At 36.4% G+C, this 15,404-nt stretch overlaps 1 protein-coding gene across 3 annotated transcripts; it reads left to right on the top strand.

Annotated features, from left to right (window-relative positions):
• Window positions 1–310: 310 nt before the first annotated feature.
• On the top strand, window positions 311–14,836 carry mtmr9 (myotubularin related protein 9). 3 transcript variants are annotated; one of them, XM_084091349.1, is made up of 11 exons: window positions 311–348; window positions 915–1,120; window positions 1,551–1,659; window positions 1,787–1,912; window positions 3,196–3,369; window positions 3,446–3,663; window positions 5,058–5,219; window positions 5,652–5,793; window positions 6,969–7,189; window positions 8,134–8,285; window positions 13,338–14,836. In XM_084091349.1, the coding sequence occupies exons 2-11, from the start codon at window positions 939–941 to the stop codon at window positions 13,499–13,501; spliced, it is 1,650 nt and encodes a 549-aa protein (XP_083947475.1). In that variant the 5' UTR covers window positions 311–348; window positions 915–938; the 3' UTR covers window positions 13,502–14,836. The 3 variants fall into 3 exon arrangements, with proteins under 3 accessions (XP_083947475.1, XP_083947476.1, XP_083947477.1); XM_084091350.1 differs by having other exon boundaries at window positions 318–388; XM_084091351.1 differs by having other exon boundaries at window positions 345–424.
• The last annotated feature ends 568 nt before the right edge of the window (window positions 14,837–15,404 follow it).

The raw sequence follows: 15,404 nt of genomic DNA, 5'->3' as shown, positions 1-15,404 counted from the left end.
AACTTTTGCATGTTGTGATTGTCGTGGTGTTGTTCGTCACTAATGTTTTGTGATCATGTCTTTCTGGTGAAGTCAATATATTTTATAAACCTGAAGAGAACACTAAAATTATATTTATATAATTATATCGTATTTTATATAACTACTTAAAAATAGTTTTATTTATTAAAATAATCACTCAATGGCTTTCACCTTTAGTGAGAATAGGATTATTCAGCTCTCATATCTTTTTTTTATGTTCTCATTCTCCCTCGCGTTCACCCAAACCGGTAGGTGGCGATATTGCTTCATATTTGCTTGCGGTCTGTTGTCAGATCCAACAAAGGAGTGGAAGACAAGGAAGTGTTGGTGAGAGGAATGTTGTTGTTACCGCTGTCATCTAATCTAAGTACATGTTAATAATGCACATTTTGTTTTTGACAAGGTACATTGCATGTACGGTTTTCTGTCGAGTGCCTTTGAACAGTTTTTAGTACGAGCGACTCAAAGCTGCAAATCCCGTCTGTTGTCATCATTTCAGTGTGATGACACAGCGAGCCGAGAGAAATTTCCAGATACATTGTATATGTAACAGTAATTGTTTATAAAGAAACATATATGTCTGATTTATGCTCCTTCAAGTAAAATAGACGAATGTGGTATTTTTCTTACTGCTGTCTCTTTGCTTATCTTGTTTTTCAGCCTGCAGCAGATACAAAATCCACATCTACAATACATTAATAATAACAAACCTCTTATCAACAGTGCAAAGACATCTCTTAGCTAAATAAAAAAAGAATGTTATATACATATAACTTACTAAATATATGCTAATCGCACAACAATGACAAACATAAAAAAAAAGAAAGAATCTTAAGACGTAATGAATGTATTACAGTATTCATAACTGTTTCATGTCCCATTGACTCTCCCAGGTTTCTTGTGCCTCTCAAAACATCATGGAGTTTGCTGAGCTGATCAAAACCCCTCGTGCGGATGGGGTGGTCCTCCACCGACCCTTCATGCCCACTGTGGAGGGAACTCTGTGTCTGACGGGACATCACCTCATTTTGTCCTCTCGCCAGGATAACACCGAGGAGCTCTGGCTGCTTCATACCAACATTGACTCTATTGAGAAAAGGTACCACTGACATACCGAAAGGTTCACCCAAAAATGAAAATTCTGTCTTCATTTACTCACCCTCATGTTGTTCCAAACCAGTATTCTTCTGCTGAACACAAAAGAAGATATTTTAAACAATGTTGATAACCAGACAGTTAATGGTAGCCATTGACTTCCATAGTATTTTTTCTACTATGGAAGTCAATGTCAACTGGTTACCAGCATTACCAGAAGACAGAAACTCATACAGGTTTGGAACAACATAAGGGTGAGTAGCCTAAATGATGACAGAATTTTCATTTTTGGGTGAACTATCCCTTTAATTGTAATCCTATTTCACAATATTACTGTTTTTACACTATTTTTGATCAAATAAATGCAGCCACGGTGAGCATAAGAGACTTCTCTCAAAAACATTACAAAAATCTTACTGACCTAATGTGTGCAGGTTTGTTGGATCCTTGGGAACTATTATTGTAAAGTGTAAAGACCTGCGGGTGATTCAGCTGGACATACCTGGCATGGAGGAGTGTCTTAATATTGCCAGCTCAATTGAGGTAAGACTGCATTAGTACTCACTCATAAAGCAGAATAATAATAGACAAATAATAACCTGAGGATCTACTAATTTCTACTCATCAGTTTATGCTGTTAGTGTTCAGGTTATGATGGTTCATCTTTCAGGCTCTGTCCACGCTGGACTCTGTGTCCCTGATGTATCCCTTCTTCTACCGTCCTCTGTTTGAGGTCATTGAGGATGGATGGCAGTTGTTCATACCAGAGGAGGCTTTCAAAGATCTAGAGTCTATGGTATTGTTTTATCCCTGGAAGCCTTGACACTGAGGTCATCAGAAAAAAATTGTGATACATTTTCTCAGTGTATCATTGTTCGTTTTTTCAGGTTGTTCTCTATGGGACGCCAGGGAACAAATGCTCATGATTACATGTTCTGAAATAGCTAGTATTTCATACACTACCGTTCAAAAGTTTGGGGTCGGTAAGGTTTTTTAATGTTTTTTGAAAGAAGACTCTTATGGCTGCATTTATCAAGACCGAGTAAAACAGGAATATTGTCAATTCAAGTCACCTTTATTTATTTATGAAATACAATACAGATTGTTTCAAAGCAGCTATACAATGATAACAGGAAAATTATTCAACGATGCAAACAGCTTATTTCGGCTCTACAGCAGCTCTAAAAGAAAATAGTGTCATTGTTCATCTGTAGTCAGTTCAGTGTTGATTCAGATCCGTTGTAAAGAATTAGTTCATTTACATCTATAGAGAAAAACATTGATGTTGTCGTCCAGCTCAGTTCAGTTCGCATCAAATAGTGTCAGTGCAGTCAAGTCAATAATATTGTTGAATATTAAAGGGATAGCTCACCCAAAAATGAAAGTTCTGTCATTGTTTACTCACCCTCAAGTTGTTCCAAACCTGTATGAGTTTCTTCTGCTGAACACAAAAGAAGATATTTTGAAGAATGTGGATAACCAGACAGTTGACGGCAGCCATTGACTTCCATGATATTTTTTCCATACTATGGAAGTCAATGGCTACCGGTCAACTGTTTGATAACAACATTCTTCAAAATATCTTCTTTTTTGTTCAGCAGAAGAAACTTATACAGCTCCAAACATTGTGAAATAATATTACAATTTAAATGATCTGTTTTAAAAGATTGTAAAATGTAATATTCCTGTGATGGCAAAGCTGAATTTTCAGCATCATTACTCCAGTCTTCAGTGTCACATGACCCTTCTGTTTAATATTTTAGAGGAAACTTTGAAATTGTTTTAAGGATTCTTTTATGAATAGAACGTTCAAAATAACTTTATTTGAAATAGAAATCGTTGTAACGTTATAGAAGTTTGTCACTTTTGATCAATTAAATGTAAGTATTAATTTCTTTCAAAAACCAAATCTTAGTGAGTTTAAACTATTGAAGGGTACAGTAGTGTATGCCAGCTTATTCTAAACCCCTATTAGTTTACAATTAGAATGTTAGAATTAGGTTTTCTGTTTTTGTGCTATTTGTGTTATTTTGATTTAAAAAGGAACTGTCTAAAAACTGCTCTGTGGTCCTCTCTCAGACAGATGAATGGAGACTGAGTGAGGTCAATAAAGACTTCAGCGTGTGCCCCTCGTACCCGTCCCTGCTGACCGTGCCCAAAGACATCGATGATGAAAGTCTCTGCAAAGCTGCTTCCTTCCGCCACGGTGGCCGTTTCCCTATGCTCAGTTACTACCACAAGAAAAACGGCATGGTTAGAAATGCACTTTGAAAATGTTGTTTCCAAATATTGATCTATTTAATACAGACCCTGATCTCGCTGTCCACAGGTGATGATGCGAGCAGCGCAGCCACTAACAGGAACCAATGGGCGCCGCTGCAAAGAAGACGAGAAACTGATCAATGCCACGCTTTGCGCTGGGAAGCGTGGTTATATCATCGACACACGGACTATAGCGATAGCGCAGCAGGCTAAAGCTCGCGGAGGAGGATTTGAACAGGAAGCCAACTACCCGCAGTGGAGGAGGATCCATAAAGCCATTGAGAGGTGTGTATCCAATTATTCTCACAGAGCCATCCTAACTGCATAGTAGAGATGCATAATATTAATATTCTGGCTGATAATCATTTTCATGTTATGATAAAATGTAATACTATTTTATCCAAATAAATAAAAATAATAATAATAATTTCAAATGTTAGAAGTAAATTTAGACATCACAACATTATAATGTACAGTATGAAAAATGTATATTTATTTTGAGATTTGCTAAAAGACCCCCTGTGGTAAAAATCAAGTTTTTAAAGGGTTAGTTCAGCCAAAAATGAAAATTCTGTCAGTGATCACTCACCCTCATGTTGTTCCAACCCCGTAAGACTTTCATCTTCGGAACACAAATTACAATATTTTTGATGAAATCTGAGAGCTGGCTCACTCCTTCATAGGCTGCTAGGTAATCAATATCTGCCATCCCAGAACATTTTGTAAAGACATCGTTAAAATAGTCCAAGTGACTACAGTGGCTCAACCTTAAGTTTATCAAGCGTCGAGAATACGTTTTGTGTGCAAAAAAGACAAAAATTACGACTTTATTCAACTATTCATTTTCTACGTCAGAACGTAGGCTCACTGTTGGCCAGCATCACACACATGACCAGCGTCGGCCAATAGTGAGCTTACGTTCTGACGTACAACCCAGAAGCGCTGCGCTGTTACACTACGTGAACTCACTCAGAGGCCCACACAGAAGAAAATTAATAGTTGAATAGTTTTTTTTTGTTTGTTTTTTTTTTGCGCACAAAAAGTTAAAATAATGAACTTTTAATGAATAAAATAATTAAAATAATGAACTTTTAAAATAGCATCATATGACCCCTTTAAACAAAAACTCTGAGTATCTTTCAAAAATGTGATGGCAGAAGTCCTCACGAAATGAAAATTCATAATTTTTACAGCTATTTTGTAAATGTATGTTGTACATGGATGAATCGTTCACAATAAGATCTATTTTTCTTGTTTTGAATTGACGTTGTAAATTATGCATAATCCAAAACATAACTCAATCTTCTCTCCTGTTTCATCGCAATTTTAACTTTGATGACAAACTTTGGCAAATCCAGTGACCATTTCTTAAGCGCTCAGCTTGGTTTCCAGGTACTGATAAAGTTGCATAAGTCAGATTAGACCTTGCCAAAGTACTTCTCAATTATGTGATCAATATGCATCAGACAGTCAGTGAACAAACTTTGGACCATCTGAGACTGTACATTTATCAGGGGACTTGTTAGTTAAAATCTTTTAGGCATAAGCCTGAAAATACACATCTATTGCAGCTAAAATGCCAATTCAGGGCTGAAGCATATCGTTTGTGAGCAGGCAAACACAGCTGCACAAATGAGTTCTGTAACTGGGACTATAATCTGACAGCTGTTCTCCCACAGGTCTAATGTTCTGCAGGAGAGTCTGATAAAGCTGGTGGAGGCGTGCAATGATCAGTCTCACAGCATGGACCGCTGGCTCAGTAAACTTGAAGCCTCCAACTGGCAGAGTCATGTTAAGGAAATCCTCACCACGGCCTGCCTGGCTGCACAGTGCATTGACAGGTACATCTGTTGATGCGTCTGTCTGTTCCTGTCACAGACCCATTACTCCACAGACAGATCTGCTTATGCCATACTGTGCATACTGTGTTAATTACTGTTTTAGCTCTAGTCTAAGTTAATTACAAAAGCTGCTGCCGCCCTGTTTCTCAGCACATTTGTTGCAAAGCTTGTTGTGGTGTTAATTACTGCAATTGTCATGCTGTAATCATCATTATTTTTATACACCAGTACTGCTGTTTTAAACGCTTTTTTGGCATGCAGTTCATTATCAGGTTTGTGTGTGTGAGCTAAATAATCTCAAACTGAGTGCAATTTCAAACTGGGATCAGAGGAAGTGCTTAACATCCCAAAAATCACAGCTAAAATGTTTTTCTTTTCTCTCTTAAGTCATTTTTATAATGTGTAATGTGCGTTATTTGTGGTGTTTTGCAGGGAAGGGGCGTCAGTTCTGGTTCATGGCACGGAGGGCACTGATTCGACACTGCAGGTGACGTCTCTCGCCCAGATCATCCTCGATCCGGCATGCAGAACCATCCGTGGCTTTGAGGCGCTGATCGAGCGAGAGTGGTTACAGGTGAGGGAGGTTACAAGGAAAACTCTTTTACTCAGATATGCCTGATTTGTTTCAACTCTGCTCCCTAGGCGGCCATTTCTAAGGCTGTGTCAAAATCATTCCAGCTCTCCTTAGAAATTTCCAGAATGCAGTGAAAAAATACAGTAGATTACTGGCTGCGCACTATATTTACACACTAGAAATATTGTCATAGGACATCAGGATGAGCACAAGTGTAAATGTATATTCTGTCTTTAAAAATTTTTTTTGCATTATTTCTGCAAAATATTATACAGGAAATAAATATCAAGCTGAAAGAACTTATGTTGCTTAAAGAATTTAGTTTTGTTTAACACTATTCTTTCCATAAAAGTAGCCTTTGTAACGTGTGTGTGTGTGTGTGTGTGTGTGTGTGTGTGTGTGTGTGTGTGTGTGTGTGTGTGTGTGTGTGACAAAGGAATTTTAGTTCTTAGATCTTTAAAAGAAAGCTTTTAATTTTTACTTTTTAATTTATGGATTTTATCGTGCAAAATTTGGTGTCCGTAAGGTTTTTATTTCAGCAAGGTTGCATTTGTTTGAAAATTTAACAGTAAATACGATAATAATGTTACAAAAGATCTATATTTTTAAATAATTTGTTCTTTTGAACTTTTTGTTTAAAGAATCTTTAAAAAGTATATCATGGTTTCCACAAAAAAATGCAGCACAACTGTTTTTAACATTGATATCATGATAATAAGAATAATAAGAAATATTTCTTGAGCAGCAAATCAGCACATTAGAATGATTTCTGAAGGATCATGTGACACTGAAGACTGGAGTAATGATGCTGAAAACTCGCCATCACAGGAATAAATGACATTTTAGAAATAAAATATAGAAAACAGTTGTTTTAAATTGTAGTGGTATTATTTCACAATATTACTGATTTTACTTTGTATTATATTTGTTTCATGTCTGAATGCTAATATGCATGTACATTTATGTTTTTCTTAATAAAAAATTGTAGGACAAGTGCGTATTTCATAATGTCACTGTATGCAACGTCTTATATAGTGGCATATCAGTGTCAGTGTTAAGAGAATCAACACCTTTGCTATTGCTGAATTCGATTAACAATAGGAAACTAGGGAATTTTGTGGTTTTATTTTATAAAATGATTATTATCTGTGATGTATGAAATCCTTTACCTCCAGGCCGGTCACCCGTTCCAGCAGCGTTGTGCGCAGTCTGCATACTCAAACGGGAAGCCTCGAAGTGAAGCGCCCGTGTTCCTGCTCTTCCTGGACTGTGTGTGGCAGATCCTGCGGCAGTTCCCCTGCTCCTTCCAGTTCAATGAGAATTTCCTGATCATGCTTTTCGAGCACACCTATGCCTCACAGTTTGGCACTTTCCTTGGAAACAGAGTGGCCGAAAGGTTAGTGTTCCCCTCCATTTACAGATTCTCACAGATTCTCTCATTTCCTCTATTACATCACATACAACCTTCTTATAAAAACTTTGTTTCTACAATCCCAGATACATCACCCCTAATTTCTAACTAGCCAACACAGGCCCTGTCCCATTATTCTGAAGTTAACCCAACAGCCTGTGAGGCAATTGCATCTCCAAAGTGTGGATTCAGAGGAGAACTGCTAGGGTTGGCATTCAGAAGAGGGCTGCATTTTGCACTTGACATTTCCAAGTACACTCTGTGTTAAACATTTTGGTTGGCAGGTTGTAATTCTATCTGTATGGAAAGATATGTTCAGGAGCAGAGGTCATGACCTCTTCTGTCAACACTCCTACGTCAGCAGAGGTCAGCTTGTAGCTGGCCGTGACCCTTTTGTGTTTGTTTCTTATTCTGAGCAGGATGTTTTGGTAAATGTGTTGTGCAATGTTTTTCCACTTATTGCTAAAATGTGTATCGCATTTCAAAATGTCCAGATTTGGTACAGTCATTTACTGACAATAAATATTGTGTAATGTGTGTGATGACATAGGCTAAATCTGGCCTTTAGACTCCAGAGGACAGGTTTCGTTTTGGTTCGGTTTGGGTTTAGTTCCACAAAGAAGATTTAACATCCATAGAACCTTTTTATTCCACAAAAGATTCTTTAGTGAATACAGATTGTTTAGATTTGTAAAGTCTTTACACAAAGAAAAAAGGGCTTTTCACTGAAAGGTTCTTTATTCAGTAGCTCTAAATGTTTATGAATGTTAGGGTTAAGCTTGAAGAGTAGAATTGGTGAAAGGCTTTTTGTTTGCTTATTTGAGATAACGGATGGCAGTGGCTGGATGTGTCTGGCTCCTCATAACATAAACTTTACTGTAAAGTTTGGGTGTAAATGTAAACTTAGTACTTTCTGTGTAATGTTTCAGGGTGAAGCTGCAGCTGTCTCAGAAAACCGTGTCTCTGTGGTCATGGGTGAACCGTCCTCAGGAGCTGGAGCGATTTCTCAACCCGCTGTATGAGCCCAATAACCTGGTCATCTGGCCGTCTGTGGCACCTCAGAGCCTGCTGCTGTGGGAGGGTGAGTGACACGAAATATTACATCATGACACCATGCGTTTACCCAGTTAACCTGTAGGTGGCAGTCACGTGTTGTTTGGTGCTTTAGCTATATTTCTGCCTTGACGCTTTAGATGTGCAACGTGTGGATTGTGAGATCCTTGCGTGTTTTGAAATGACTGTAACCATTCTTCCATGATGTAGACGAACCTATAGATATCTTGTGAATTAGTGACACTTCAAAACCATGTTTAACAAACTTTCCTTCCTAATTATTATAATTTTCCTGGTGTAATGAAAATGAAAGCCATCTATCCTCTTTAGGCTATTTGTTACTTTAAACTATAAACTGTATGTAATTTAAAAAATGTAAATAATTTAAATACAATTATATAAAATTGTAAAAAATTTATGTAATTAATTAAAAGTCATTATTTAAATTATTTATATTTTAATATCATTTTATTTAAATTAATTACTGAAAATTGTAAAGAACACACCTGTTGTCTGCTGCAAAAAAAGTGTGTGTGTTAAGGCAAAGATGGTGGTTTTCTTGACAGATTAGATAAAGATAAAATGTGCTAAACTTCCCAGTTAAATTTATTTTGAATTTAATGATCCATTTAGATCTGTTGAAATTTTAATTACTTTCAGGAAAACTCGCCCCCCAAAAATATCATGTTTATTAAGATATTAAAGAAGCATTAAAGAAGCAACTTCAGCTTCAGTAATGCTTGTTTTAAACCTTTCAGCGGATGCATATTACGTCACGTGGAATTCACAAGTGTGACAATGATTCAACCCCGATGACCTCTGTGCCTGTCTTTTTTTTTTTTAGTCCTCACCTCTGGAACCTGTCATGCCTCTATTTCAAAGGTGCAGTGAAAGGGACTCTCAATGAAAGGGAAAATCAGCCAAGCAGACACGGAGTTTAGTGCCATGGGGTTCACTTTCAGTCACATGAGCAGTTCTCAAACAACTCACAGATATGTTTAGACCTTTCATATACACTTCCAGGCAAACGTTTGGACACACCGACTCTTCTTTATTAATAGTATTTTCCACATTTCATCCAAACTATGAAATGAAACTAACCGATTATGTAGTCACCAAAAGAGCTAAGAGTTTAAAATATTTATTTTAAAGGTAGGCGATATTAAAATATGGGATCTGAAAAGCCTTTGCATTGAGCAATAATTGAAAGAATGGGAGGACAGTGTGCCCAAAGAATTTAAGCTTCAAGGTCCTTTGAGGAACAACTAATCTAGTGTTAATTTCACAGTCGGGCGGGTATTGACCAGTTTGCTCTGCTGCTGACATCATTTAAGACTGTCAGCTGTACGTGCGCTCAGAAACATGGGTGTGGCGACAAAGTTTCCAGTCATTATGGCATGGCTTTGCTAAAAGTTCATTTAAAAAGTGTGCTTATTTGTATCCCATGTACACTTATTTTGATAACATACTAAAGCACACATGAAGTACTTTATTATCATTTTAACTGCAGTGTTATTTGATAATGCATTTAAAGTTTATATATTTTTATATATTATATAAGTTTTGCAATTACACATTTGTAATGCTGAAGTTGCAAAGTAAGGGATAAATGAAGACGGGCCATTAAATAGAAAAGAATGCACACCCTTACACCTCGGTACACCTCGTGCATTACTTTATAGTAATTCAAATGCCAGGAGTCAATTATTCCACTTATACTAGAGTAACTACACCTCAAGTCATTGTTCAGATGATGTATTCCAAAACATTTGTCAGGTTTTTGTCCTTGAAACGTTCTTGTGTGTAGGACTAATTTTTTACACATCTCTTCTCATCCCTCCGTTGCTAATTCCAAAACGTAATTTTAGAGCTCGTAACGGAGGCTTCAGCCACTGATAGCACTAGCAGACTAATGCAGTAAATAGAGAGAGAGAAATAATTACCTGAGTATGTGCGTCTCTCAACAGTGTTTGGCAATTGCGACTCTACTAATAGCGAAACTGTAAGTTTATCTGCTCCAAGAACAGCGCTGTCATTACCTCACTAGTGAGAAATGTCATGTAGCTTTTAAGTTGTAAAACCAGTTTACTGATAAATTCATTAGAGCAGCGCTGACAACACGTTTCTGTATGAGTGTGTGTCCGTACTGTATGTGTGCGTTTGAGAGAAAGAGAGTATGTGCTGTCCGTACATAAGATGTAATTTTGTGGCAAAAACATGGAAATAATGTGTCATTTTTATCCTATTGTTTACTATATTTATTTGCTTGGTCATTGTCGTTGTGGGTTTTGGTTCTGTAGTCTGTAAAGACCTTTCAAATAACTGAAATCATTTGGTGAAGTTATATGGAACTGTAATGCGGGCAAGCACTACTTTAGCCGTGCGTACAAAACATGACATGACATACAAGTATCAATACAATTGACATTTAAAGTATACATTACAAATACAGATTTACTAAAAGTCCTTCTTAGGTGGGTCAAAAACGCACTCTAAAATTTGGCTAATTGCATTTAATATGAATTTAAACTATAATACATTTTATTTAATTATATAAAATGTCATATAAATGCTTTAGTCTGACTGAAATTGTTCTAATTTTTATTCAGACTAACAGAGCTATAAAATGTGATTGTAGCTTGTCTTCATCCAGCATGTGCATGTATGTTAATCTACAATTAGCCTCTGCGTTAGGCTCTTGTGTATTGTGCAATGTTTATTTAATCCTTAAAATATCTGATTATGCAGATGAAGACAGATGAAGACTGTAGCTCAACTACACAAAAAACCCACTGTAGCTTAATTACATATGCACGTGTAAACATATGCTGAGACACTTGGTGCAGTTGATTATGGTTAATGCCTGTCATGGAAACTGAATGTGACCAGTTTACATGTTTTTTCAGTTTTTTTCGGCATTTCTTCCAAAGCATTATATTTAAAGTGTAACCTTGTTACAATGTCGTTATTACATGTATTAATTAGGGCTGCACGATTTGGGGAAAATGTCATATTGCGATTATTGAGGTCAATATTGCGATTGCGATATAATAAACAAATGGTTTCATGAGTCAACTTGCTTGGTTCTCAAGGAAATTGCACACAGATTAGTGGTAATGCTGAAATGTGTATTTCTCAACTCAAACTAGCAACAACAACTAAATTGCACAGTGTTTTCAAATTAAAATAGTATTTTTTACAAAATTAAATAATTACATATTTGCATTACTGCAAACTTGTTATTGTCTCAATAGTATAAAATAAATAGAACCATAAATAAGAACTTTTGTATGCTCATGAAAATAAAATATTTTGAACAAGCCGGGACATTTAAGTAGGATGTAACATGTAGAAATAAATTATTTTTGGTGTAAGATTATTGTGATTGTAAAAACATTTGGTAACTAAACAGAATTTTGTTAAGTTTGGTGACAACGTTACAATGTTTACATGGTATAATGACTGGTAGGCTACTGTTTTTATTATTGCTTAACACAAATTTCACAATTTCAAGTCAAATCTTGTGATTTGATTCCAATCTTGATTCAATATTGATTCATTTGGATAAATATTAGGTACAGTATGTTAATTTTTCTCAAGAAAAAAAAAACTCAACTAATGCTGTAAACATACAGAGCCCTGTCAGCTGGTATTATTATTAAAGGTTAAAAATAACAACTCAAATTAAATATAATGTGGTTTTTACTAGGCTATAATAACAATGTTACAATATTTTAATGATATAAGTAAAAATATAATAACTATTTAATATAGTGCACATATTTAGCAAAATACTCCTCTATATAATTTGTCTTGCCAACTAGCAAATGGCTTTCCTGAGGTAAATGTAACGTTATGTGACATTGTTCTCCAGCTGTTTTATTGACCTCTTTCCGCGGTTGAAAAACACTGATTGATCGATATTATGTAAACATTTCGGTAAGTTGTACTGTATCTTTCAACAAACACTTCATTCGTGTTTATTTACTATTAAACTAGTAAAAAGTAAGAGATGTTCGGTTCACGACCACGATCTGTCACGTCACATTTACAAGCGCCAAAACGCTATTGTTCGAATTTCCTAATAAAATTGACAGAATCTGAGGGCTGAGAATTTGTTTCCTATCAGAAGTAACCTGCTCTGTCTAGTCTGTCGGTGTCAGTGTCCTCTTTGCTTCTTGTTTTTGGATGTGTGGCATGAGAGCGTGTGAAAAGTGTCAATTGCGTGAGTCTCACGTTGAATGAGTGAGAGTTGGCAGCCCTGCTCTCTCTGCTCAGTGTCGGTATGCATCATATAATCGCATCGGCTAGACATCGCGATTGCGATATGATTAATCGTGCAGCACTACTGTAAATAAATGTTTACTCTTTACCTGGGCCGAGAAATTCACATAAACAGCATTATGGGAAAAATGGAACACTATGGCAGCAGTTTGATAAATATTAGAAACTCATTGTGTAAGAAACATGGGGGGAACAGAATCTGACGGCAAATGAGCAGCTTTCTATGGCGTTGCGCTCCCCGTTCCTTAATTTAACTGACGGAATGGCAGTTCCTTTCAGTTTATCCCCTCCGTTTGCCCTAAAAGTTTGAAATGTTGAGTACAAACACGGAGGTATTTCAGATTTTCCATCGCAGCGTTCTCTCCATATTTACGATTATTTGCAGCCTTTAGCCGCTGCTTATAACGCGCTGGATCCTTCACTGGAAACCAAAAGTAACTCACTCCCGCTAAACGTTTATTCTTTGAATTCTTGCACCCGGAAACAATACAAGTCAACACCATTATGACTAAAGGTTTGCTAAGAAGGATTTCCTACTAAAGTAAGGCAGCATTTGTCTCTGGTCAAGCCTATCTAATAAGGGTGGACTGGTGGGAGTTGCCTTGGACAGCAACATGCCTATCCACCACATAGGCAGCCATTTTATAGTCAGTGGGGAATTACCCCTTTAAATCTCTCATGCAGCATTAAACTGACCTACCTTTTTTTTTAAATGCCAGAAAAGTTCATTGATCAGCGACCGAAGAATATATAATCACATTGTGACAGATTTACTTTGGTCTTGTTTTCTCTATAGGGATATTCCTTCGCTGGAATCGCTCCACAAAGTGTTTGGATGAGGCCTATCAGGAGATGGTCCATATTATAGAGTACAACAAGGAGCTGCAGAACAAAGTGAACAGTCTGCGGAGACAGCTGGCCCAGCTGGAGACGGAGGACAGCCCGCTGCAGACACCGTAGGACATCAACAGAATGAAATGAGTCATACGCACATGTATCTACACTCCTCCCTCTGACCGTACTCTTTCCTTATGATTCCACTGCTCAACTTTATTCACATTAACATATTTCACTGGTCTCCAATGGATTCTACTCTATGGCCACTAGATCTGATGCTATATTAGTATATCATTGTAGTTTTCTTCCTCAAACACTATGCCGCGCTCGTCCTTATTATTGCTTGTTCAATGTAAACACTTTGAACTGATTAGCTGGTTATTATATGTCATTTCCCTAGATATTGCAAATTGGGTGCTGTGGTTTACACATTCTCAAAAGCAAAGGGACTGCTGATGTGCCATTTTTCATTTTTAGTCATTTGTCACAAAGTGCAATAGACAATGCAGCTATAAAACAGCTGTTTTGAAAGGGAAAGAATTAGAGACTGACTATGAGATGCTGAAAATATCATTTCAATATAACACTGGTGGTTTACATAGTCTTACATGATCCATAACTCTGGCCACATGAATAAGAGATCGCCAAAAGTGGCACTGTTTGCTTTACAAATGTAAGATCCTCTGTGCACGGGTAATATACATATTTGTATTGAGTAATAATATTTAGCATTTTGTTTAAAATGACAAATTTGTTTTAGAGATATTGTGAATCAAAATAATGTGTCATAAATCTCCATCCACAACCTTTAGAACCTTTTTTTTTGTGTGTGTGAATATGAAGATCTTTATTAGGATACACAAAGCCGTTGTTTGGGAACATCTAAAAATAAAGCCCACTGGGATCATTACAATTTCCGTTGTGAACAAAAGCACTTCATTCCCTCCAGTTCTCCATGAATGACTTGAGCATGTTCATCTAGACTAGAGGTGCTTTCTGCAAAAACGTTTGCAAATCATTTCTCAATGAATCAAGATATACACTCATTGTGCCATTAAGGTTTTTGGAACCATTTGTTTCATAAATATGTGAATATTTAAATCTATGATGTATGACTCCCGTTGCATATAAAGGTCATTTTAATATTCCAGTGGGTTCTTATCATCAAATAGACTGCTGCAATTATGAATGTGTTTTAGTTTAAGGAAGGTTTTGATACTTGGTATAGACAGTTAGTTGTTATTGTTGTTGTTTTGGTTTTTTTATACATGTGCACAAGTTAATCATTTTTTATTAATTCATTCTGGCACTTCAGTAGCATCAACTGACATACATCATTAAGATCTGTCTTATAAGTGTCTGTATAGTGTCATGCCTTGCTTTACAAAATGTAATATTGATCAAGTGTTACACTGAATTTCATTATGTTCTGTGGGCATTAAAAGATTGTTTAATGTACAGCCTTGTGGTGTTTTCATATTTAAACTGACATCTATAAGAGTCACAGTAATCAGTTTCAGTAATCAGACTTGCTACTGTAAAGAGTCTACAGAAGTCAGTTTGACTTATCATCTTATCAGTGCAAAGTGATAATGGCCGATAAGGACTGATCATGATGCTACAAAGAAAAAAGCAAACAAAATGGGATCTATTCTAGAATATTTAGTTTAAATAAAAGATTTCATAGGAAAAAAAAAAAAACTCTCTCTCTCTCTCTCTATATATATATATACACCGTAGGACATCAACATTAATATGTATTAAAGTTTGTCATTTTTTGTCACAAATGATAGTTTTACATTGCATATGCTTATGCTACATATACAACCGTTGGCTGTGTAAAGCGCCATATCTCTCATCACATAAACACGTGTGCTTTCCCTGCTCATTATCAGGAGCATGCAGTGCTTCCTGGGGGACGGGCCTAATACGTGTACTCAAGTTTCAAGTGCCCCTTATACGTGACCTCTTGAGCTGTGAAGATCATCAGTAATGATTTCTTTGCAATGTCTGGAAATAATGTATG

The sequence above is a fragment of the Abramis brama genome (assembly GCF_963993115.1).
Source record: "Abramis brama genome assembly, chromosome: 18".
Taxonomy (NCBI): Eukaryota; Metazoa; Chordata; class Actinopteri; order Cypriniformes; family Leuciscidae; genus Abramis; species Abramis brama.
This window is presented reverse-complemented; position numbering and strand designations above follow the sequence as displayed.